Source organism: Gavia stellata, chromosome 1, assembly GCF_030936135.1.
Source record: "Gavia stellata isolate bGavSte3 chromosome 1, bGavSte3.hap2, whole genome shotgun sequence".
NCBI lineage: Eukaryota > Metazoa > Chordata > Aves > Gaviiformes > Gaviidae > Gavia > Gavia stellata.
In genome coordinates, this window is record NC_082594.1 from 34,731,077 (window position 1) to 34,757,109 (window position 26,033).

At 37.7% G+C, this 26,033-nt stretch overlaps 1 protein-coding gene across 1 annotated transcript; it reads left to right on the forward strand.

Annotated features, from left to right (window-relative positions):
* The first annotated feature begins 217 nt into the window (after positions 1 to 217).
* Positions 218 to 26,033, forward strand: SUGT1 (SGT1 homolog, MIS12 kinetochore complex assembly cochaperone). Its single transcript, XM_059820857.1, has 13 exons — positions 218 to 249; positions 352 to 397; positions 4,264 to 4,354; positions 5,055 to 5,124; positions 5,475 to 5,545; positions 9,039 to 9,092; positions 10,840 to 10,856; positions 11,907 to 11,932; positions 12,550 to 12,646; positions 13,678 to 13,785; positions 23,737 to 23,827; positions 24,687 to 24,868; positions 25,521 to 26,033. The coding sequence occupies exons 1-13, from the start codon at positions 218 to 220 to the stop codon at positions 25,620 to 25,622; spliced, it is 987 nt and encodes a 328-aa protein (XP_059676840.1). The 3' UTR covers positions 25,623 to 26,033.

Consider the following 26,033-nt stretch of genomic DNA (forward strand, 5'->3'; position numbering starts at 1 on the left):
CTCTGCCACGGCCGGTCCTCCAGCTCTATGGCAGGGGGAGGAGGAGCGCGTGCCTCGGTAGCCATGGCCGCCCCGCCTCGCCCGGAGAGGCGCGGGAGGAGCTTGTGGGGCCGGTTCGCCCCTCCGCATCCCGTCAAGCCTTGCGCGGCTGCGGCCTTGGGGGTGGTTGCGCGGGTGCCACAGCGTCTCCAGAAGTTTCCTGGGGACGGCGGGCGGTATGGCGGCGGCGGCGGGAGCGGCTCCTCCGCGGTGAGCCCCCCCCCTCCCCTTTGCCTCCCCGCCCCGCGCCGCCCCCGCGCCCCTCTGCCCGCCCCCGCCTCGCCCTCTTACGCCGTTGTGTTTCCTCGGTAGGTTCTCGGACGGGGACGTCGACTGGGACCCGGCGGCAGCGGCGCAGGTGAGGGCTGGGCCGGGCCGCGGCGGGCTGGCGGGGGCTCGGGGGCGGCGGCGGGCCTTGCCCCTCGGGCGTTCGAAGTTTGCCGGTCTGCCGAGCCGTCGGTGCGGGGTGCGGGAGGGCGCCGGGGTGCTCTGCCGCGGGTAGGGGCGAGGGGAACAGCTGGAGCGTCGTGCCGTGGCCCTTGCTGCGGGCGGGGGGCTTGCAGAGTTTCCCCGGGAAACCTCCCTCGTGTGGGGTCCGGCTGCAGAGGAGTTCAGCGCAGTTCTGTCAAAATCCTTGTGCTGCCTGTGTTGCAAAGAAGGAAAAAAACCAAACAAAACCACCTTTCTCTTCCGTGGAGGTAGTTCAGATAACTAAATCCGTTGCTATTTGTGGTTAAAAAAGCCCCAAGATTATTGGAGAAATGTATTCAACCTTTATTAGTTTTTATTCTGCCCTGATCTATTTTTGTCCTGTTTCTGTATTTTGTGGGGACCAGAACTGATTTTCATTTCATCTCGATATAAGAAATAGATTTCTTTTTTTTTTTACAGTGAGAACAATCATTCACTGGAACAATCTCCCCAGGGATGTGGTAGAGTCCTCATCACTGGAGGCTTTCAAGACACAGCTGGGCAGGGTGCTAGATAATCTCATCTGGGCTCCCTTTCCTGTGGGAGGTTGGACCAGGTGATCTTTTGAGGTCCCTTCCAACCTGGCCTGTTCTATGATTTTAGCCGTTAACATGTATTAACATACTTTGAAAGGTTATTTTTACTTAAAATAGGGTAAATAAGAAGACAGAACTGGAGAGTGGATTAAGTATTTCTGTTTAACATACTTGTAAGGGGAGAGGATGTAAATGGTTAGTTCTGCTTGAATATAGTAGGTGGCAGAAGCATAAGATGATGCTGAATTATCTTTCTCTAAAGAAAAGGATGAAGCTAAATCTTACAGCTTTTTGAGGTTTAGGCTGTAGCTTGTAAAAGTTTTTCAGAAGATAAATGACCTCTAAAAAGCAACCTGCAAATATATTTGACACAGTAAAACTAATTTAAGTTCTAAAAAAAAAAAACGTAAGCTTCCCATTATGGGGGGGGGGGGGGGGAACCCCAACCAAACCAAAAAAACCCCCAACACCAAAAGGTCTTTGGAAGTATTAAAGAATACTATCAGAATATGCATTTGGGTTTTTTTTCTGTATTAACATAGTTGCTTTGTTTTTCTAGTTTATATTTCAGTTCTTTGAACATTTAGCGCTTCAAAACAGGATGTAATGCATTCTATAGGCATTATTTAATACCTGATACAGTAATACTAGTGCCACTTTTGAAGCCTTTTTTAAAAGTACTGAATTGAGTAGGCAGATTGTGCTTGATAATCTTTGAACTGCTAATTCCCATAGTGCAGTGTAGCATTTTGCTGACTTAGAAGCTTGGATCTACAGGTAGTATAACGTGTTTGCACGATCTTAGGTGTGGTCTTTTAGCTCATGTACTTAATCTGGGGCATGATACCCTGTAAATGGTGCTGTGTAATGTTTCCACACCTGACTAGACTTGTGTCCAGTTGGCATGGCATTTCTGCACTGCGTCCCCAGGACTTTTGATTCCCTTAACTATTGGAGAGCATGCTTTGGCTTTCTGTACCTGGATCTGATACAACTGAAAGGTCATCATCCATCTCTAAATACTGTCTGAATGATAAAGCTGTGAACTCTTTAATGACTTTTTTTATCATTTTAAGCTGAAAAAATAGTTAATTGTGTGGAATACACATGTTTTCTATTTGCTTTTATTTGTAAAATGCTCTGCAATGTGAGTCTTGATTTATGGGAGAATCAGAACTGTGTGTTAAAACTCTAACTGCTGAAACAAACGTTCATTGACTTTGTTTTGGTGAGGTGTTTTGCCAAAAGAGAAACAAGGGTGGTGACCCTCTTAAATTCAGGCATGAGTAGTTCAGGAGATGAAAAGCGCCTTTAATTCATACAGACTCTTATCATTAGCATGGAGGGACTTGAAAGGTCCCAATGTATTTAGAAACAGATTTGCAACTTGGTTGCATGGTGAGAGCCTTTAGAGTAAAAATATGTAGAAAGCACATACTTGAGTGTTTGTGAGGACAAAGTCTAAGCTTCTTCTAAGTAACTGTTGCTGATGTCCATAATCTGGAGTTCCTGGTGCTAATTGAGTATTTCCCAGCTGCCACTCAGCTGTCTTCTCAAATAGCTGTGTTATAGGGAGTAACTTCTTTTCGTGTGTTCGTGCGTCTGAATGTGATGTGACAACTTACTGGCAAAAAGCCAACAGGGAGATGAGTTTCACGCTGTTCAGGATGCTTGGGGTTGGTTGTTTTTGCTTTCCTGGGGTGAGGGCTAGTTCTGCAGAACAATCCATTAATACGTTGTGCACTGGTTCTAATCGGTGCTTCTGTCATCAGTGTAAATCACAGGAAATAATGTTTGGGGTGAGATGTGATCTGTCACAGAAGTGACTCTGCTTGTGAAGTGCCTGCAATGTTCAGTGTCAAAGCCAGACCCCACTTGGTTTTGAGGGTCAAAAGCTGTACTTCACCTCTCAGAATAATATGCATCTATCTTAATATATGCATTACCTCATGTACCTCCCATGTGGAATACCTACAGCCATGAATATTTCTGTAATACCTGCTTTTGCATGGCCTTAAGTCTTAAGAGGGCATCTATGTAATTTGATCAAGTGTTGCTTGTTACACCTGTCTACTGCCTGCCACTTTCTTCAGAGACCCTGAAGGTTTTAGAATTGTATGCTATACCTATTTGTATCTTATGCTGATAAGAACTCATGCTACTGCTAAAAGAAGCTGTTCTGGCCACTTAACTCCTAGTTGGCTTAAGGGTTTTCTGTGACAGCTGTGAGACAGAAAAAGGTACTGATCTGAATTAAAACTAAGGCAGGTCCTTCTGCTCTCTTTCTCTGGCTTGGTGGGACAGTGTTTTGGCAGCTGTACTGTACTAATATTCATGCAGGTTTGAAGCCTATATCTTAGCCACCCTCATGCTTGCTAAATTCTGAGTAGGAGTCCAGTCAACTTAGCAAACTGAGTTACTGTACTTAGTGATGTACTGTAGTGGCTTTAGAAGACCTACTGTCTAGCAAAGAGAAGAACTTAGCTCACTAATAAGGGGAGAATTGGAGATACTCTTTCTAGGTGTGTGCATCGAGTCACTGTGATTTTATTCTGTTGTGCAAAGGTCATAAACTTTTCTCATAGTGAGCATAATATAATTATTTCAATCTGTATAACTAGTGATTCCCCTAACAAGGGGCTACTTTATGCTTATTTACATTGTGCAACAATATTTCCTGTGAGCCCTGTGCTCTGTAAGTCTTTTGTTCTCCTGCTTTTGTGCTCAGCATAAATCAGAACAATCTCCTATGCTCAGTAATATCATGTAATGTGCTATTTCATCACATGTTACAATGCTTTGAGCATGTTATCCTCACACAGGTGTTTTGACATACTGCATGTTGATTTCCAAATTCCTGATACTGCAGTGCTTCCTCAAATCCAGCAGACTTGTATACAAATATGCTGAGAATTGTAAGAAGGTCTTTGGAATATAGAGGATCACCTGTGCATTAGACTTCATGTTTAGGGCATTTGAAAGTCCTGTTTCCTTCTCGGTAAGAAACAGGCTCCTTGAATTTGATATAATTGGCAGGTTCCTTGTACTTCAAGCTCTGATGTTTAGGCTTTGTGAATGAGAACTAAGCAAAAGCTAAACATTCATGCCAGTTCAGGATATTTTCTTCTGAAATGTCTCTTATTTGACAGAGTTTGGTATTGCATTTTTATGGGGATTTCCGAGGTGCCATTTCATGTTTTTCTATGTGTCTTTACAGGAACTGACAACAGCTTTGGAGGAGAATCCAGATGATGCCAAATATTATTGTCAACGAGCTTATGCTCATATTCTTCTACAGAAATATGCTGGTAACATCTTCAGACAACACAGAATCCTCTTACAAGTGTATTATGACATGTTCTTTACAGAAGATGTCTTCAGTCTGCAGCCAAATATAGTAATAACAGAAAGTGTTAGCTGTAACTTAGTATGCTGCTTCTAGACTTAGGGTATTATTTTATAGTTTTCTTTGCCTTTGTTTTGTTTCTGCAAAACTTCCAGTGAATTGGGTACTCTGCAGTCCCAGCTTTCCATTTGATTGTAGCCTATCTTGGCAGATTTTTTTTTTTTTTTAAGTAGACTTCTTAGGCAGATCTTAAGTTTTGTGTTGTAAGTATCTTCCATCCTTACATTTTTTGTAGAGACTGAATCCTGTCATGGTAGGAATGTGATAACTGAATAATGCCTGGGAAAAAGATTAACTGAATAACTAAAGGTTTGATCTATTTTTTCTTTCCAGTGAAAAACAAACAGATTCACACTTCAGATCTAAGTAGAAGATTTGACTAAATGAAAGTCATGCTTCATCTTACATAGAGCTCTGTAGCTGAATGAAGGGTTCATCTATAGCAGTTGTGGCTAGATTTAATTGAAACAGTGTGATTTGCGTGCAAGCTAAGAAAGCTAACATAGTACACCTTAAAAAAAATGCACTACTAAAAGACTCACAGTTCACTGCTTTTTATAATATATTATTATGTTCCTCACCTTTAAACTGATTTCCAACAGATGCAGTTGCAGATGCAAAGAAGTCCTTAGAACTCAACCCCAGTAATGCTGTAGCGCTCCTTAGAAAAGGGTACGTATCATATATTGTGCTTTGGAAATATTGTGATAATCTGTAGGGCAATACTAGTATTTGGATTATGGCTCTGTACAAACTTTTTGCAACACCATGAATGAATAAAGTTAATGCCATGCTGCTTGTAACCCATCCATAATAAAGCTGGGGTTATAAGAAGCAACTGAGTGGGGTGATTATCTTAACATTCTAGCCATTTCAAAAACATACCTCTTCGGTGATTTAAATTCTTACATGTGTATTTTTAATCAATATAGTGTGTAAACTAAGGATGTTGTGATCTTCAGAATGTGGATTATATTGAAAAGTAATTACTGTTACCTTGTGTTTTTCTTTGTTCATGTCAGGTTAGGTGAATATCATATTAAAAACTATGCATCTGCTTTAGAGTCTTTCAGAGAGGGACAGAGGTTGGACAGTAAGTATTAAAATTTCTTGTGTGCACAATATTCCTTTACTAATGAGAAAAAGCTTTTTTTAATATGTTCATTGAAAGTGAAGACCAAGGCTAATGAGTTAGGTGCCTAACTTAAGATGTCTGGCTTTTGGGAAGGTTTGTGCAATCACTGCGTGAAGGTGTAAAACTGCTTAAAAATGTTTATCAGAATTCTTACCAGGTAATACATGATTTTTACTTTTTTTGCTTTAGAAAATGGGAGGGTGTTTTCCTGCTTTCTGGAGGTCTTATGAATAAATGGTTGCAATGGTGTGGCATTAACTGTCGTAGAAATGTTTCTGAACAGAACAGGCTCCTTATACATAGCTGGAATTTCTTAGTTGTTAAACCATTTGATAGACTGGTCTTTAGGCAGAACATGCAACTTGATGGGTATTCAAACTGACAAAATGGATTTTCACCTCACATTAGATATCACTTAATTACAGAAGCATGTTTATTATATATGTTTTTTGGTAAAGTGTTGGCTTCCTGGCTGGATTTGCACATGTTTTAGTTTGGGGAGAATTAGAGCTTTTTCTTTTCTAAAAAAATCTGAATTTCTTCTAGAAGTAGGAAAGGAGTAATTCAATACAGAAAGCTTTGGTAGAAGACATTGGGAAGCATACAACAAAGCAATTGCAAGATGGTTGTAACTCTTTTCTCTTCCCTCCTATACTCCATTTAAACCAAAACCCTCTTCTCATTCCGTTCCCTCCTTCCCAACAGCAGAAGAAAATGGTAAGAAAAGCACCTTGAAAGGTTACACAGAGCTAAGTGCACTAATCTGATAAGCGTTGTCATGGTCTCGGATCTTTCTAGTGTGTTGTCTCATCTGTAACAGTGGCTGGGACCTGAAGGTTCAGCAAAAATGTAATTGCTTTGCTTCCCCCAAATAAGTGATCTGCTCCTCTGATCTAAAACTGGAGTTTCATGGGAGTGTTCTTGCTGCCAAGTGATTGTGCTCCCTCCCACTCTTGTGCTTGTTTAGCCTCTTCTTTCAATGTACTAAGTCTGGAGAAAAGCACTATTTTTTAAGTCTTTTTCCTCTGGGTTAATGTGTTGAAATGGAGCAATGAAGGGTTTGAGTGCTGAAGCCAGCAGAAGTGAAGCAGCAGAGCACTGTTAGGGCAGTGGTAATGGTGGTGGAAGGGGTATGTGGTGGAATTGCAGCAACTGTTAGTTGTGAGCTTAGGCTGCTCTGGAATATGAGTTAAATTATAAGAAGTTTCCTAAAGTTCTTTCAGTTTTGGTAGTTTGGATAACTAGGTAGGCTCCACTAGTTCGTACACTAGAAGGACAAATGTGTCTTTGCAATCTAGCCAAGTTCTCTATTTAGTATCTTCCTGTGAAAGGAGGTGATTCCTTCCAGTGACTTCTGTAGCTTTCCTTACTTGATAGGTGACTTTTCATACATCTCCAAACTCATCACTCCTGAATTTAATTGAATTATTAGTTTCTATTCTTTCATATTCTTGCCCTACCCCAAGCAACCACTATCAATTTGAAGCTTTTCATGTGCATGGATTTTTGTCACCTTTCTAGTTTGTCAGTTGGAGTTGTTCAAAATATAGATTATACACAAAATCTCCTCAGGCCAGAGTATCATTTTTTTCTCCTTCTGTTTAACCTCACGTAGGGTGCAACAACGCACAGAGCTGCAGATACCTTTTTAGATAAGTCAGTGAATACCAGGACCCTCTTAGCCAATTCAGAATCCCTGAAATACAGCACAACTTTTTCCTGTGTTGAATTGTTTGACTTCTACCTGTTTGAATTTAATTTGCCATTGTTTTGCTGCTTACCCAGTTGAAGTGTTTCTGAAACTCACCAGTCCTTCCTGATTACTCTCTCATCTGAAGATAGTTTCTGCTGTGCTTCCCATATCTTGTTAGAAAATTCTGTGACCTGCTGTGAGATGAGGAGTCTCTTGAAGGGCTTTTCAAAAATACAGATTTTTTTTTTTTTTTTTAGTTGATTCTCTTCCATATATTACCTAATTTGCTGGCAAGTTTATGTCAGTAACAGAATATGCCTTTGCAGTTCTGTGGTATGTTTGATGGATCCCAGGTGAAAACAATTGTGACCGTAAGTGTTTTGGCAAAACAGTTAACTTCCAGTTAAATGCCACTAGTGCCAAATGAACAAAGCACAGAGGGGAAGTTTGTCACATACTGTGAAGCTGTTCCTCCCTCAGAGAGGATTGCTATGGTGGGGAATTCTTTGCTCGCGAGGCTGGTTTCTGTGCCACGCGAAGGGGCAGAAGTACACTGGTGTAAGGGCTGTTTAAATCTTCATCTGGAATGCTAACAATGAGCTTCCTACTTGTGCTCATTACTGGTAGGACTGACAGGCCCAGGGTACCACAGCAAGCTTCCTGTTACCCACCTACAGGGATATCTGAATAGTGCTTGACGTGATGAATTGTTGAATGTGCAACGTTTCTTTACTTTTTAAAATAACATTAGGAAGCAAGATTCCTTTCATTCAACCATGACTAGATGCATGTGGATTTTTGGAGTTCATTAGTTTGCCTTAGATTGAAGAAGCAGTGTGATCTGTTACTCTTCAGTATGTTATGTGGATTTAGGGCAATTATACTCAAATTTTCTTGGTTTTTTGCTGTGACCACCTGATGAATTTAGTAAACGTGGAATGTGTCAACTTCTTAAAGAAATGTCTTAGTAGGTACTTCTCTTGTATTCTAAGAGTTAGCAGTCGATCTTCAGTAAGTGAAGATGCGGTTAAGTTTTCTGAACTAGAAAGTTGTTAATAGAAGTTGTTGTTAAGTTCTTTGGGAGGGTAATGCAATTATAGAGCACAAAAAAATATTTCTTTTACCTCAAATTATAAAATGTGCTGGGATGCAGGGAAAGAGGCAGTGGTTGGTGAGGGGGATCTTCTAGGAGAATAGGAGAGTGGAACTGGCACCTATGTATTCCTAACACTCCTGAAACTTCATATGTGCTTGTAAAGTTTGTGTGAAACCACCAGGAGAAAATACTTGGTGTTTGTGAAAAGTTGTGCAACTTTGGGTTGTTCTCAGAACAGACTGTCTCTTCTGATACTTCTCTAGGGAGGAAGAACTGACTGAGTGTTTGAAAAAACAATTTTAAGAGTAATGGAAAAATGTGTAAAACTGTACTTCCTGCTTTCCAAACAGTTATATAGAGGTTGAGCAGACTGGAAAGCAATAGTGTATTTGGGTCAGTTCAGACAAAATCTAGTGTCCTACAAATTAATTTGAAGTTAATTAAATCTAACAGAGTTAAATAGTAGAGTTGTATAAAAATACTTAAAGCTTAACTGGAATGACAGAGGTTACAAGAAGATACTAGGAAATAATACCATTTTTTAGTAAACTGATGTGAGATTGGGATGAATTTGTTTCAACTGTCAGTTGTGAGGAATTGTTCTTATGCAATACATGTAGAGCTTGAAGAGTGTTAATGTTACTGTGTTTGATCTCTTCTAGATGTAGATGATACCTTTACTATTTGGATTAAAAGATGTGAGGAAACACTAAATGGTAAGAGAAACCATATTTACTTGATAAGGGATTCGATATGCCCTGTGCTTTGAAGCTGTGTCATGTTTTTCAAAGATTTACAGCTTATCTCTTACTTACAACAAAAGAAATTTTTGTTTTAAAAAAAGTCACTTTTTCCTATCTCTTGTTTCTCTCAGAGTATACATCCTGAACATTTCTATACTTCAGATTTAGAGGAACGTTAATATTGGGGTTTTAGTGTAATAATTAGCTGGGACAGAGAACTACCTATTTAAAGTTCAGACATTCATAATTAATTTTAACTCACTTTCATATACAGCTGTTAGCGAATTTTAACTGTGGAAGCATGTGTCAACTTGCTTTGTAAAAACAGCATCAAAATCAGTTTCCAAGCCTTGCAGAATATAAAGTTGGAAAGAGGTGGAAATTTGGGGATTTTACTCTGATTCCATGTGGAGAGTGCCTTAGTCAGGTGCTAATTGCTGCTCTGGTGTCTTATCTGTGGTAGTCAGTGAGTGTGAGTATAGTTTGCTTTCATACCTTCCTACAAACTGACACCCCCGGCAATGAATTCATCCACCGTCCTTAAACTGCTGGTGGATTTTAATGAGATACAACACAATAACTGATGTAGTTTTTTCTTTCACTTGTGACTTCCTCCCTCTTTGTGGTGCACACTGGAGAATGGGGCAGTAGAAATAATAGAAGTTTAGTCAACCTGTTGTCTAAAAACCAAATAGAGGAGAATCTCTATTGTGTAGGAATGAACCTGCTTCATGATACATTTTTGCCGGGTTTATTTTTATATAGAGAAATTAGATAAGTGATTGGCATGCACAGTCTTATTTGCAAGGAGTTATCTTGGGTGACAACTTTTTCTGCTGTCTCAAGGAAAGAGGTTATAATACACATCTTTCTCTAATGTCATAATTACTTTTTGTAGTGTTTTGTCTGATTCAACTCAGTTGTCCTGGTTTTTTATCTTGAATATTCATTCCTGTCTTTTCTTTTTTGAGCTATTATCTTAGTTCTCTGATACACCAGGAAAAAAAAACCAAAAAAAACCACAAAAAACCAACCCCAAACCCTCTGATTTTTTAATTACAACTTAATATTATTTTTTTATTAATCTTTATCTCTTTTTAGCAGTATGCATTATAAAGAAGCAAAGGGAAAGGTTTTTTTCTTTTCAGCTCTATTTAATCTGAAATGTTTTAGGGAAAAAATATTTAGAAGAGGAAATACTGAGCTATAGTTTAGATCCAAGTATATTTAAGGTCATATAAGTGAATTTCTCTGCCAGATTTCCATCTCATTCCCCAACTGTGTTTGCCTAGCATGAGATACAGATTTGATGAGAACTTTGTGCTGTTCCTGTGGATCTATGATAAACCTAGTACAGACTCGGGGAAGTGATATTTTTTAAAACTTTTGTTTGCTGTGATGTTGCTTTCATTAAAAAAGATCTGTATAGGTTTCTGATAAGCGAGGACAGTAATCTAAAGTTTGTTGCTTCTGTTAATCAGAACATGCTTTATATTACAGTTGTTCCTTTGCACAAGTTGCTGATTGAAGTCTGATTTAAAAAGTAGAGTGTCATAAAAGCAAAATACTAGAGGTAGAACTGGCATGTTATTAACTCTTCTACTGTTGAGACTGGAATAAATGCAGAATGTCTGGAGTAACTGAAGAAAGCTAGAATAAGTATATGCCTTGTAAGTTCAGTTTGCCTTTTTCTGAAAGTGCAACTTTTTTCTTTCTGCAGCATCACAGACAGAAGTGGTAAGATGTTTTCCTTAATATATTTACTGTTTCAATTCCTTTGTTAAGCTAGAGCATACTTCTAGGCTTCACTGGCTTCTTACAACTTTCAGGCTTTAAAAATTATCTTTTCTGTTGCATTCAGTTCTGAAGGATTTAATTTTCTTCTAAACGTGTTCTTTTATTTGAGACCAAGGTTGCAAAATTTGAACCCTGAAACCTCTTAGGAGTGGCATACAAATCTCGCAATTACTATGCACTCATTAAAGTAAATTTTAACTTTGTTGCTTGCAGTTTGTGGCCTAATTCTACAAATTAACCAGCTCATCTTGTCAATGCTAACTTGCTTGTGACTGCTAGGAAGTAACTTTTTTCTCCAGTAGCTTGCAGGTGGTTTATGCGGACTTTTTTCTGCTGTAACTTGTTCAGGTTTCAGTTTACTTTTTTTTGTAAATTGGAAAACTTCAGAAGAAATGTTGAAATTGACACCACCCCCCCCTTTTTTTTTTTTGGAGACAAAAATGGGAATTTGCATTGGATGTTCTGCTCCCTCTTTTGTAGTTACTTCAATTTTTTTTACATTTTAAGAATAGGATAGAGGAGAAAAGTGTACAGAAAACATGATGGGTGTATGTAAAGACAAATCTTACAGCTAAAAGGTTTTTATGTTTAACAGTTATACCCTAAGTTCTCAGATCTCCTTCAGGTTTCCATCACGACTTTAAGATTAGCAACATAGCCACTGTGTGTCTTTAGGTATACTTCTTATCCAGGAAGAAAATGAGTTAAAACTGAACTTACTGCTATTTATAAAATGTCTGACCAATATATTCTAAGTTACAGACTGATCTATTTAATGTAAGTTGAAACTTTTTAATTATTAATCTGGCATAAATGGCTAGGAGAACAGTGAAGAGCTTCACCTGTAAGTTAATGCACATACATAAATCAAGAAAAGGAGAGTAATCAGTCTGAAAATGATTTGTCTTTGAAAAGTACTTCATGGTATATTTTCACTTACACTGATGTAATTTTCTTTCCAATGGAATATGCTTCAACTAGAATACCCAGCAGCAGCCTCTGCCACCAAAGATCAAGTAAGTTGACTTTAGCTTTACTGTGAGAATTAAAATAATTGACATATAACTGTTCTTTGACTTGGGGATTGAAGAAGCAAGATAATGACTGTAGAAATTCTTTTTCAGTAACTTTAGAACATGGCAGTCTAAGTGAAATGTTTCTCAAACAGTGTCCTTGCTTTTATTCAGACTGAATTGTACTTTCAGGAGACTATTCTTCACTAGGAGAGTGGGGAATGGAGTAAGCATTCTGGCTTCTGTTTCTAGTTCTCAGGCTGAGCTTAATTCAAAGACTGCCCCACTGTGCCTAGTATACGTAATGTTTTTGAGAGGCTTTTAAGATCCTGAACTAAAAAGTGCCATTTAACTTATAGCAGGCAAACAATATTATGAATTGGTTAAGAAAGTGGCCTAATTTTTATATGCTTCCTGATTAAAAATGATTCTTTGTTCTTTAACTACTGATCTTGTCAGTTCTGCAGCTGCTCTGTTAGAGGAAGGGGAAGAAATCTAATTTTGTATGTCTTCTCTCCCCCATTAAACTACACAGTGTACTGTTCCAGCTTTTGGTATTGTTCTGTACATCTTTTTGCAGTCAGTTTTTTCTTCTCTCCTGTTTTTTTTCTTTTTTTTAGATATGACTGGTACCAAACAGAATCTCAAGTAATTGTGACTATAATGATCAAGAATGCGCAGAAGGATGATGTCAGTGTGCAGTTCTCGGAGAAAGAGGTGATTTGTATTGGTTATTGATACACATCCCTAGATTCCCTAAGATGTAGTAATTAAACCAATGAACTTTATCTGCTGCAATAGCATGAAAAAAACTGTACAAGAGGTCTTCTCTCTGAGGTTTTTTTTATGTACCGCTCTGCTGTAGATGTGTGTATGCTCAATCAAGTGAACTGGGATCTCTTGCCATAGCAGTGTCCATAGGATTTATACACAAGCAATAGTGTGGTGTGCATGCTACAAAGGGAACATCTGTTTTTCAGCTGCCTGTGTGTTTGGGGTGGGGGGGAAGTGATCTGGACTTAGTGTTTGAGAATGCATGCATCTGGTGTAGGAATGGACGGAGGCAAGATATTTTAAAAATAGGTATGAATGAGTAATATCTTGCTTTAGGACAATTATAGAAAATGAATGAATGTTGGTGAGTGTTTTTTTTCTTGGTTTTGGCATTACTAAAATTCTTAATGGCAGCGAAACATATATTTCAAGGAAGTGCAGTAATCTATTAGTACCATATGCGGTGCCAGTGATGTTCATGTTTAATTTAGCTGAGAATATTGAAGAGTTAGGTTCTTATTCTCAACTAAGTTGCTACTTCGTGAACTACCACAAGTACTTGGTTGTTACTATCTGCTTTAGATTGTTAAAATTGTGTGAGAGTTTGCGTGTATTAGAAGGGAAGTTGCAAAGTGTTTTCATGTTCAATTATTAATGTGTTGATACATCATTTGCTATATAATTCTTTCCCCAAAGAATGCAGATCAAGCTGACAAGATAATAGGCTTTTTGAGTACTTGCTGGCTAAGAATTGAAATCTCCTGTTCATTTTCTAGTATACTTTAGAAACACCTTGTTCAATAATGCAGGAATGTAATGGCATTGTCTGAAATTCTGATGCCTGATGCTGTAAATGCCCTAGTGACGGATCATTAATTTAATCACTTAATCTTGGTGCCAAATGGCAATCCTTTACTTGGAAATGGAAAACTGCTCTCTAAGATGACCAGAGATGTGTTTTCAACTGTTAACAGATGAATGCATCAGTGAGACTTCCATCAGGTGAAGACTACAACTTAAAGCTTGTTCTTCTTCATTCTATAGTGCCAGAGCAAAGTACATTTAAAGTACTTTCAACAAAGGTAAGCTTCTTAAAGTGTAAATTATTTCTTTGACTGTTCCTGATGTTGAACAGATTTCTGCTCTATTGTCTTGTCTCTCTGCAACAGTTATATCATCTTGCTTTTTATATAGAAATGTTTCTTCTCTCTTCAAGGTGCTTTTCAGCCAGTGGGACGCTTTCTAAACTTGTGTAAATATCAGAAATAGTAATATGAGGGTGCTTTTTGAAGTGCAAATGACAGTTATGTTGAGGATGCTTTTACTTGTTGCTGTAGAAGGAAAACTGTGGTCTTTGCTCTTAAAATTCAGGTATTAGAAAAGTATGAACACCTTTCTACTAAACTTTTAGGAACCGATATTGCCTTGTGAAGCATTGTTATCTTTGTGTGCCCAAGAAATAAAAATCAGACTTTGAAGATTTCAGTGCTGAAATAATTCTTTACCCTTTCATGACTTCTTGCTGGTAAAGGTTAGCCATACGGTTAACTGTTCTTGGCTTTTCAAGAGAGTGTATTCCACACTGTTCCTGGAAATAGTACTTCCTTGGAGACACTTGAAAATCGCATGGTGTGAGAGAGAATGCTTCTCTCAGCATTTTTTTCTTATATATTACAGGTATAGAAAAATAAAGAAACTGTCTGTGGTCTGGCATAGCATAATATATTGTTGGTATAATGCATAGACAGACATCTGCTTTGTCCGTAGAGGCAGGCCTGAATCTCTGAAGGAGTGTGTTGATTCTTTCCTTGTATTTCAGCAGTGGTTGTGCAGAGCTTTCGAAAATAGCTTTGTGGTCTCATGTTCCATTTTACCTGTTCCCTTCTCAGAAAGGTACCTATAATAGTTCTTACATCATTTCAGGGAAGAGGGACTTCCAAGATGGCGTGAGAGGATTGCCATAGAAAGTTGGTCTCATTTTTCTACTCCTCACTCTGAGGAAGCTGGGCAGGTTATGTGATTTGAGTCATGTGAGCTCTTACGCTGTGGGAGATACGCAGACTGCTCAAAGTATGTAGAAAATAGGCTAGTCCATTAGAATGTATATAAATTTGAGTGGAATGGGCATGGACGGGAGTAACTGTGAGGTCCTGTTTTCTTTATATTCCTATCTAGTTTGTGTTATACTTTTCATTTGTCTTGAAGTTTACCATTACTTCTATGAAGCATCTGCATGCTACTGAGCACTGTTGAAATGAACTTGACTTTGTCTTTCTATGTTACCATCTTTAGCCTGAGTTAGTCTCTGAAATAATCTTGAGTAGTGTAGAGCTGGGTTTAGACTGAGGTTCCTAAAGTGGTGTGAAAGCTTTAGTTATGTTCAGGCAGGGTCTGAATTGTAAATATTTTATTTTCAAATGTTAATGTTCCTATATAACTGTGAGAGAATATTTTTGAGACAAAACGGGATAAGAGAGAACACAGGGGGTGTTCTAACAGCAGAAGTCAGTGCTTCAACATCTTCCTTTTGCAGAAAAGAATAGTATAAGGACAACTGTGAAGGCATAGTGAAGGAATACAATTAAGTGATGCCCCAGCTAATTCCGGTTCCGACCAGCAGATGGAGTCTGACTGAAGAAAAAAATTAAAAGCAGCTCTACGTTAAGCATGCAAAGACCTCTTTAAAGACTTAGAATATTCTTACTTTGAAAAACATTAAGTGCGTTAAGAGAATGGTGCAGCCTTAGTGTTTGAATACTAGAAATTCAGATTTCTTTTTGTAAGTTTTGTGTATGTACTTTGTTCTTATGAGCAGAATGGAAAATACACAGTTATTACTTTGAATAAACTATCCTATTAGAACTTCTCAAACCCTTTACAAATTATTTTGTACTATTTACATGAAGTACTTTTGTAAGGACTTGGAAAGAAAGACGTAATCTCTGTCTTCCCAATTATAGGAACTTTTTACTACACACTCCTAGAGAAACTGTGTTTTCGTGGGACAGGAACAGATCTGTTCCTGTGGATTAATAATTTCAGATAAGAATTAACTGCATGTGTTCACATTGCTTTATTTTGTATTGCTGCTTTGAAGATGTAAGCCACGTTGCCATTAGCATCGTGTAGTCTTCACTGGGCAACGAAGAGTCTGGTCTGTCTTTTTCAGTTGTAGGAGGAAATATATGAGGAAACGGAGTGGAATGTATGGGCAAGTTATGTGGTGCATAGTTCAGGTTTCCTGTGAACTTCATAAAACTAATAAATGTAATGGATAGAGGATGAAGCAATGGAAGTGGCAGATAGTAGAACAATCCTGTGTGTTTTAGTAATGAAGAGAAGCTGGAGAGGGATTTCTCAATACTGCTTGAAATTCAGCGTCACTTGACAAATGCAAAGGAATAGAATAAAGGTAAAGATGTAAATTCAGGAAGAGAAAATAGCCTTAATTGTATTTGCAGAATTACAAATTCTACAATAACTGCAAAGAGCAGACGGAACTTACAGACTTTGGGATTGGTTCTTTCAGAGAATGTTAACAGTGGTGAAAAATGCAATTGATACCTTAAGAATTGTTTCTTTCCTAGCAATGAAGTAGAAATTATTCCTTTCAATAAATCCATGCGGTGTCTAGCTCTGAGATACAAAGTCTCTGGAAAAGAACAGAACTAGCAAATGGTACAGAGTTAGCATTTGATAGATGTTTGGAGGTGTTTGAATGGTTTCTGTATGAGCAGAAGTAAATTAATGTTCATAATCTGCAGACTTTCGACTTCAAGCTGTGAGCTAGAAGAGGTAAAACGCTTGACACTGACTCAAGAACAGCCTAATGTGTGGGTGAAGTCCAGTTTTGAGACAAAATCTTCATCTCTTTCTTTATGCATCCTAGTACTGTACATTCTGTAATTGTCAGCAGTTTTACAGATGATAGACTGCCTTTAATAGTGGCTGTATGTATTAGTGCCATGCTTGGAGCTGTTTTTTTACCTAATTCAAAAGTTTATTTGCTATTTAATAGATACCACTACTTGCAAATTCAGTTTTGAGTTGATTATGGTTCCTGTTCACATTTAGTCGTGAGTTACTTCGAATTACCGGGTGTTGTTCGGTATATAATTCAGATCATCTAAGGCCTCAACTTAATGTTCATGTGAGAAAATGCTGAATACAACTGTATTGAGTCCTTCTCTTGAGGGAATTGCTATACAGGCATAGCATTTTTTTTCTTGTACATGAACAGCATAGTTGATAGATCATAACTAGCATAACTAGATCAGTTGATGTTATTGGTTATACTTCTTATCTGTCGAAGGTGTCTGACTGTAGTAATCTGATCAAGCAAAAAGTAACAGCAGCTCCAAAACACCGCGGAAATTTGAGATTTGTGTCTCACAAATGGAAGCTGATCTGCTCTTTGTATGTAGCATGATTTTGTACACAACAGGTAGGATTTTGTGTATTTTGGTAGTCATCCTCAATTGTGTTCAGGTGTCAGGTGAAGTGGGGGGAAAAACTGTGTCACACTGAAAACTACACGTTGCATTCAGCATTATACAGGAGGACGGTACCTGTTAGTGGTGCTACTTGGGTTTTTACTCCTTTCCAGAAGAGGGAGCCAAAATACAAAGGCTGGACCAAGTTTGCTTTTTGGAAATTGCCTGTGTGCAGTTATCCTGTAGCTCAGTGTGCATAATATCATCATGCTCCCTTCATAAAAGGTAAAACGCATAAAATCTTAAAATGAGTGACTAAATATGTTTAAGACTAGCTGATCTCTCTCTGCGCAGAGAATATGGCAGGAAAGTAGAAATGTACAAATAGTGTAAGGATTTCTAATGTTCTCATACAGTTCTTTGTGCGCATTCAGCCTCGCTTTCTTTTTCCTTCTTCTGTTCAGTCTATCAGTCAGTGTATTTGGGATCCGGGGGAATATTCTGCCATGTTCTGTTGGAAACTTGTGTAACGTGAGCAGTTTTTCTAGCTCTTCTGTTGTGTTCTGGGTGATGCTCAGGGTTTTTTTTCACCTTAGACCTGGAAGAGGGGATTGAGGATGAGTATATGCTTTTAGCATGCACATGTGCTTATGAACTTGAAGGAAACTTGAACTAGTGCTTTCTCTTTTTCTTTGCCTCTGCCCTTGCAACTACGAATAATCTGGGGACAGTTACTGTGAGTTTTCAGTTTTCAGTGGTTGGGGCTTTTTGCAAGCAATGACTTGCAGCAATTAAGAGCCATTTGAAAAAGTTGTAAAAAGTGGTTTCTTTACCTCAGAACTGTCCTTTAATTAGAGATCAAAGTTGTGCTGCAAACAGGGGAGGTGTTAGAAATCCTCAGCCTCTTTTACAGTTGGCATTTGTTACTTAATAGAGATGTCTGAGGTAGAAGCACACTCTCAGCTTCATGCCAAGAATATGGTAGTGTGCATCAGTGGAATGTTTCTTTTCCTCAAACCAACGTTTTGCCTCGCAAACTCTGAAATACTCTGTGCAACTTACTGGAAAAGCACACCTATGCCTGTTGCTAAATGTAAAGGAAAAGCGAAGAGTCAAACTGTTTTGCACACTCTTGTACTGTTGTCAGAGTCTTTATTCAGAGGCAAATGTACGCAAATAGATATACAGAGGAACAGATTTATTTTAACTGAAGTTGCTTCTTACTGTTGCAGTCCGATCCTTAAAAGATACTTTCTCATTTTGGATCTTTTCATTAAATTGCTTGCAGGCACTTGAATGCAGACTTCCCTGCTCTCATGTACTTGTTTTCTCTGTGAGGCTTTCATACAGATTCTTATCTCCCATATATATTCTTGAGCCTTTTCTGTAAATTATAAACTGATATTTAAGATATGAGTTGGATACTTTTCTGAAATTTCTTCCATCTCTTAGGCAGGGCTAGTTGGAGCAATTTCCTGGCTAGACCATAAAGAAACCTTCCCAGTGATTGGCATGATACTTACTTAGCTCAGAATAAGTTTGAGGGGTTTTTTTTACTTCTTTATGAATGCAGATGGGCGTGGGGCAGATTTAAACTTGTTAATACTCTTGAGAACTATATTTTAAACAAGCATATAAGTCAGTGCCCATGCTTTATATAAATACATAAAGGGAAACTATGCATAAGGGTTTTTCTCTGTCTTGAGAGTAGGTGGATTTAAGAACTATTGGAAGAGCGATGGTTTACATTGAGGATGCAGTGACAAAGAGCTTTAGGATAACTAATGATCTGTATTGCTGGCTCCTTCTCTAAAATCCAAAATTTTAACAAGTGGTTGCTATGTAATATCAGTGAGGTGGAAACTTGGACTTTTTTCCACTCAGTTCTCCATAGTACATAACTGACAAACTGAAAGGTGCATGCTAAATCCCTTCTATTGCAATATATTCGCTACAGAATAAATTTCCTAATTATCATTTATTTGTGATAACACTAGAGAGTTATTTTAATCTTAGTATATTTCGTTTAAAGTTATGGACCAAAGATCTTGGAATTCAGAATATAAGCAATGTATAAAAGATCTTTGAATAACTAGGATACCAAAACTGTATGTGCTTATTATCTTTTGAGGTAAGTTTGAATAGGTCATACATTTTTAGAAGATAGTGATATTTTGTCCTACCCTTAAATTCAGGTAACAAAATAACATCAGGTGATTGCAAAATGACAACTCTAAACACTTAGAATTTACAACTCGGACAAAGCAGTCAGTAGTTCAGTAAATAACTAAGTAGTTGATTGGAAACCCTGAATTCTCATTTTGGTGTGTTTAATATAGCAAAACATCAGAATTTAAAAGGGTATTTTTTGATGCATCTTAAAATTAATGGCTGAACTCGTGCTTAGGCTTTGCCAGTTCTGATTTCCTTCATCTATCTGATCAGAGCTTGACACAAATTGGCCAGTGGTGAGTGAACTTTCCCTTAGCATGGACTGTAAAATATAAAACACAGTAGAAATTAGAAAAAAATTCTTGTAACTTGTCAGTGTACACCAGAATCATCTTTTAGGGAGGAAGATAAGAATTCATTCCCTTTTTAATGTTTCTCAGTTAAACGGGCAATGTCTGTCCCAGAATGTAAGTTCAAGTGAAATCTAGTTCATCAAAGGTTTGGGCTTTTTGACAATAAGCTTCTACCTAGAAAATTAATGTTGGCTAACTAGTGTTGTGTTTATCTGTAGCTAAGGGGAGAAATTCTTTCTTAAAACAAGCTTAAATGCTCTTTTATGCCAGTCACCTTAAAGTAAGGGGGGGGGGGGTTGTGTTCTTACACTACCAATTAAATAGTTCAGAATAGCTTATGAGAGTAACTCTGTGGCATCTTTTCTGATAGCTAGTGCTTGGATTAAGCTGCAAACAAACTTGTCTAAATCTATGATAGGTTTTAAAAAAAATTGATTACTTTTATGACTAGAAAATTCTGTGAGTATAAACTTCTCTGTATCCTTTCACTGCAGATGGGCTTTCTTCTAGATGATGAATCCCTCATTCAACCCTCTTCTCAGAGTGGTTGGTTTCTCTCAAGACAGTATTTCAAACAATTAGTGCATGAATTACTCTGTCAAAATTCCATTTTTCTTTTCCTTTTTGCTTTGCTCACTTCGAGCCCGAAATACCAGGAACTTAAAAATTACAACACAAAGTGGATTATTTCTGTATTGGAACTTTTCATATGTCTGGAGTACTGTGTCCAGTTTTGAGCTTCCCAATGCAAGAAAGGCACTAATGTCATGGAGCAAGTCCTAGTGGAGGGCTACTGAGATGGTCGGGTGGCTGCATGGCATGAGCTACAAGCAGACGCTGAGGAATTAGGCTTGTCCTTAAGTGGCATGCAAAGCATTTAATTTGCAATGAAACGTTCCTGTCTTTTGTTCTAAAGTTGGCAGGAGGCACACAGGCATACGTTTTATGAAATATAAATGTTAAATCAAAGTAGTTGGCAATGTGTTGATGTATTTCTGTTGCCTGAGTACTTTTTTTTCAAAGGAGAGGAAAAAGCTAACCGTACTCATGTGTTAGATATGACACAAATGTCTGTACTGATATGTTACTTTCCTGTGTGATAGCTATCAGTATCTGCTTTTAAAATGTTCATTAAAATGCATTTATTGCCGTTTGTGCACGCAATTGGGACTCACAAAGTTGTTTCTCCTTAGATCAAATAAAGCTCTCAAGTTGAAGAAATATGCGCCTTCACAAGCAGAATTCTATAGCTTTATATTTTTTGAAAATGTGGTTGTATGATGGTATACAGCTAATGATTTCCCTGGTTTTGCTGCTGACTGCCACTTTGCCTAATGAGTAACTTCAATCGAAGTGGATGGAGTAGATGGGGTAGAGGTTTAATCATGTCATAAATACATTCTGTCTCAGTTTTTCAGCTGTCTGTACTTCTAGGTTGTCAGGGTTGCAATGGTTTAGATTTAAGAAACCTGCATCTTACACTGGGAGTTAGTTTGTAGCATTTCCTTTTCCTTAGGGACGTTTGTCATGTTGTACTGGCTTAGGGACAGTTCGAGAGAGGAAAGTGTAAGAACTAGTAGATTAAAAAAGGAGAGGGCGATTGCTGGAGCAGCAAAAGTAAAGATCTTCCTTTTTCTCTCCTTTTTATGCGTGCGCAGAGTACTCTAAATAGCTAAAGGTCTTTATAAGGGTTCTTTGAGGAGGATTGTATTCTGAGCGAAAAAACCTCCATGTTTAGTAGCTCACATCAAGCATTATATTGTGTTAGAGGTCATTCTTGGTGTGGATGAAATAGTCTGTATTTGAGATACTGAAAGATATCAGTGGAAAGGCTGAAGTATGAGGGTAAGAGGAGATAGCGAAGGAAGAAACAGAAGAGGAATTGGAGAGGTATAGGGTTGAGCAGTCTCAGTATCAAGCATTTACTTTTTTTTTAAATGGAACATATGGGGGGATGCACTAATAAGCAGAGTATAAAATCTTAAAAATAAGGCCGCCTCTACTTATATGTGCAGCTGAATTGATAATACAGTTCCCTCAGGTTGAGAAGAGTTATATAGGAAGCAGAGGAGAGACAAGTTGTTTTAAATCAATACCCATGTTTCACTTGTAACTAGTTAGTGTCTTTGTAAGTGGCTAGTTAACTTAAGTGTTTGACATTGAGATCTAAATCCATTGGAAAAAAACCCAAACCTGCTAGTTCTGGCACTCATGGAACTACTTGTTTGTCTTATATGTAGACATACAAATATTTTAGCTTCCTTAAGCTAATTGCAGAGCATTAGATTTGTGAGTGTAGGTGTTCAAAAATGAACTATAAGGTTGTAGTTTCCAAAGTGTTTTTAAAGGAGTCCAGTGAAGAAGGCTTTAATGATTTCTTTAGTTTTACTGAAAACTATTGGCACAGTTTGAATGCTGCTTCTGCATAGTTTCAACAGGAATCTCTGTGTCCTTACAGATAGCAATATAAAACTCTGGAACACAGGCCTTCTTTAGGGACAGTAGGTTGAGCAACTAGAGTAACCTGGTATTTTATTTTTATTTGGTTATTTTTGGTTCTGTGACTTTCACTATTTTAAAAACTGATACCCTGATGCTTAATTTATGACTTGTAAAGTTGCTAAAAACATCATTAGAAATACAACAGACATGGGGAGAGGGAATTCAAATACATGAGGGTGTTGGACTTACAAACATACTGAAACTCTCCCCTGCCTTGAAGGGCATTCCATGCCTCATGTCTTAAACTTTTTGTTGTTCTCAGTACAAATTAGTGGTAGAAAATAAGTATTCAAACTTGTCTAGGGAAATGGTAGCTTCCCCAGGGTGGGGGGAAGAGAAAAAGAAGCAATCGTAATTGAATATTCTGATTCTTAAAATGCAGCATGATTGCAAACATGGAAGCTTTGAAACTTAAATTAGCTCATTTCTTTATTTTTATAAGGTATTTCAGTCTGTTGATTACCAATGACTGATTTGAAGAATGGATTAAATAAAGTTCAAATTTCAGATCAACATGATGCTGTGCAAGGAGCTTGCTGTTAGGATCTCTAGGGTTGGCTTTTACAGTGGTGCCTTTGTTCTTGGGTCTGCAGGGATCCCCAGGTTACAGTGGCTTTAGGTGGAACTAAGACCTCGCTTCTGCTGAGCTGTTCACAAATAAGGAACTGCTGAAGTTTAGCAGGCACTGATTTCAGTTAATTAATAGCATCATATGAACTTCATGACACTTTCTTAAGTGAATTTGTCATTTGGAGTGACATTAGACAGTCCTTGTTTTGCAGATACTGTTTTGCAACTTTGTGACCCTGTAATCAAAGGATAAGGTTAACTACAAAAAATATTTCAATATTGTTGTCTAAAGAGTTTATGTGTAATTGTGAATAGGGCACAACATACTTTGCTTAATTTTGTTTCTCCTATGATAATTGCAGCCATATCCATTTTTTAATTGCCAGTTTTGTCAAAGAATACTAGACAGTTTTCTCCATAGCAGTGTGTGTTCATTGAACCAAATGAATACAGCTTCTGAATTTCTCCAGTGGGAAGATCTGCATAGTCCCAGGGTGTTTCTCTGGTTTGTCTACTACACATCAAATATGCAATTTTTGGTGGATGAAATGTAAACCTAGATACAGTTGGATTTTGCAGTCTTCCAAAAGTGCTATTTGATTATTAGAGCTGACTGGCAAAAAAGGGATGCTTGAAAGATAATACCTTGGTGCCTGGCAGTGTAGAGACATTGGGACTGATCGTTACTTTTGGGATGCCGTAATTTACAAAAAGAATCAAGAGAATAGTAAGCAGAAGAACGTAAGTGGTACTAAAGGGTAGAAGTCTGATACAAGATATATGCAGCCACATAAGAGCTTAGCTGACATGTGACTTGAAGTCATGTAACTTCATCTTGTAAGGTAGATAAATTTTGCTAAAATATAGGCTTCATATTAGAGACTGTGTTTCTAAAAATGAATGTATTTCTCTTCTTACTGCTAAAGGATCCAACTACTTTGAAACTATTTGGCAGAACTGTTTGCCATCTGGATTAATTTGTTCTTTGTCTTGTGTTTTGTAGGTTGAGATAAAAATGAAGAAGCCAGAGGCTGTAAGATGGGAGAAGCTGGAGGGCCAGGGAGATTCTCCTAAGTTAAAGCAATTTACACCAGGTTTGTTCTCTGAACTACTAAGTATTAAATGGTTTATTTATATTAAGTTACTTGCAGTTATTAATAATATTTTTTGTGTCAAATATTGTTAGTAAAACCACAGCTTCATATTTACAATGAAAAGCCTAATAGTCTTGTTTTTACTGCCAAGAATTGACAGAAAAAGTCTGCAGGGCATTACTAAAACTTAGGTATTAAATTTAGTCATAACTTCCATTAATCTGATGGATTGTTAAGGATATATGCTTGTCATTAATTCCTCTGGGCTTATCTGTTTGGCTAACTGTTTTGGTCACTGTTTTGCAGTTCTATGCATTGTTACACCTCTGTTGTTGCTTAAATGATTAAGTATTATATATTTAAGTATTCCAACTCTCTTGGAAAGTAATACTTTTTTGCAGTTTTTCAAGACAGATTAACAATGTATCTCTGAGAGAATTTGAATTTCCTGATTTATTGATTTCAGATTTTTATTTTTCTTAAATTTAGCTCAAATTTTCCTATGGCTCTGGGCTGATGGCTTTTTTTTTCTTACTATCAGGCAATATCTCCTGCCTTGTTTTGACTTTAATTATTTGTGTTGCTGTTATCCACCATTTTTTTTGTTGGTTAACTAAATTATGTAATTCTGTTTACTTAAAAGTAAACTTTTGCAGCTGCTGAATGTAGTCTCTAGGATTTCTTGGTTTCCTTTATTTTTGTTATTGCAGTGCTTATATCTGTAAGGAGGAATCCATTTGCATTTTCAGATTCCTGTTTCATTATCATCTCTGATTCGTCGGATACATACATATCTCTGTTCTCTGCTGCTCTAAAAGTAGTGAGAAAATGCTTAGTTAACTAACACTTCTGTTTTCAGATACCCAGCACTTATATCCATCATCCTCTCACTATACAAGGAACTGGGACAAACTGGTAGTTGAAATCAAAGAAGAGGAGAAGAATGAGAAGTTAGAAGGAGATGCTGCTTTAAATAAACTCTTCCAGCAAATTTATTCAGATGGTACAGATGAAGTGAAACGTGCCATGAACAAATCATTTGTAAGTCTTCACTCCTTTTCTCTTAAGAAATGTGTAACTGCACACTGACACAATTTACTAAGCTTTGCGTGAGCCAGGAAGCCTCTAGCTACCAAAACCTTGGGCCTGTAATGAATGGCAGTGATTCTGTTGGAGATACTGGTATAACGAGTCTCGCGGAAAGCTACGATGTTGTACGCTAATGAATGTGACTCTTGAAGTCCAAGTCTGTGCCTCAGTGAAGCTTGTGCTTTGTCACTGGTCTCTTTGTTTCAATCAGTGTTATCAAAGGAGATACAGTTTTTGGCTCATCTAGAGCTTTGAAGAGTTGCCATGAGTGAAAGGATTAAATTCCTTCTAATTGTTTATATCTTCCTTTTATTTGTAGCCCTCATAGGCAAGAACCTGACTGACCTTTTAAAAGCTTCTTGTTAATGAAGTAACATCTCATTGTGTCCAGTACTGATAAAAGTATTGTTGGGCTGAAGATTATGGAATGATGTCTTTGTCAAATTTTATTCAATATGTACGCAGAATTCCTGTGTAACTTGCTTCTACGTGAAGCAAAATTCTTCACCTTTCTTCAGAATTTGTTAATCTGCTGTAAGAAATGTGGCTTTTATGTTGCTAGAATTCCTCTAGCAAACTAAACAAACTTTCTCTCATATTGCAGATGGAGTCTGGAGGCACAGTTCTGAGCACCAACTGGTCTGATGTTGGTAAAAGGAAGGTAGAAGTAAATCCTCCTGATGACATGGAATGGAAAAAATTCTAATCCTATTTTTAATCTTTTACCATCTATGTGTTGCCATAGTCATGTACTGACCACTGTGTATGGACATAGCATTCTTGGATTCAAAGCACTGAATGTTCCCTTGGAAACAGGAATTGTCTTTGCATTTTGCGTGCTTTAGAAATTCCTTCATCTGCAGATGTTAAAGATATACTCAAGAGTGGAACCCTGTTTTCATCATCTCTGTCTTATTTTTGGAAACTAAGTCAATCACAGTCTAAATTTTCTACCGCCTTTATCAGCTCTGCTCTTTGGGGATGGGGTGGTCAGGATTATTGCCTTACGCCCGATATTTCTGTTCAATAACTTATTAGATCTTGGCAACTTTGGGTAAAAACACTTTTCAACAACAGTGTTTAAATTGTTTGCTCTTTAACTCTGCTAAATAAAACT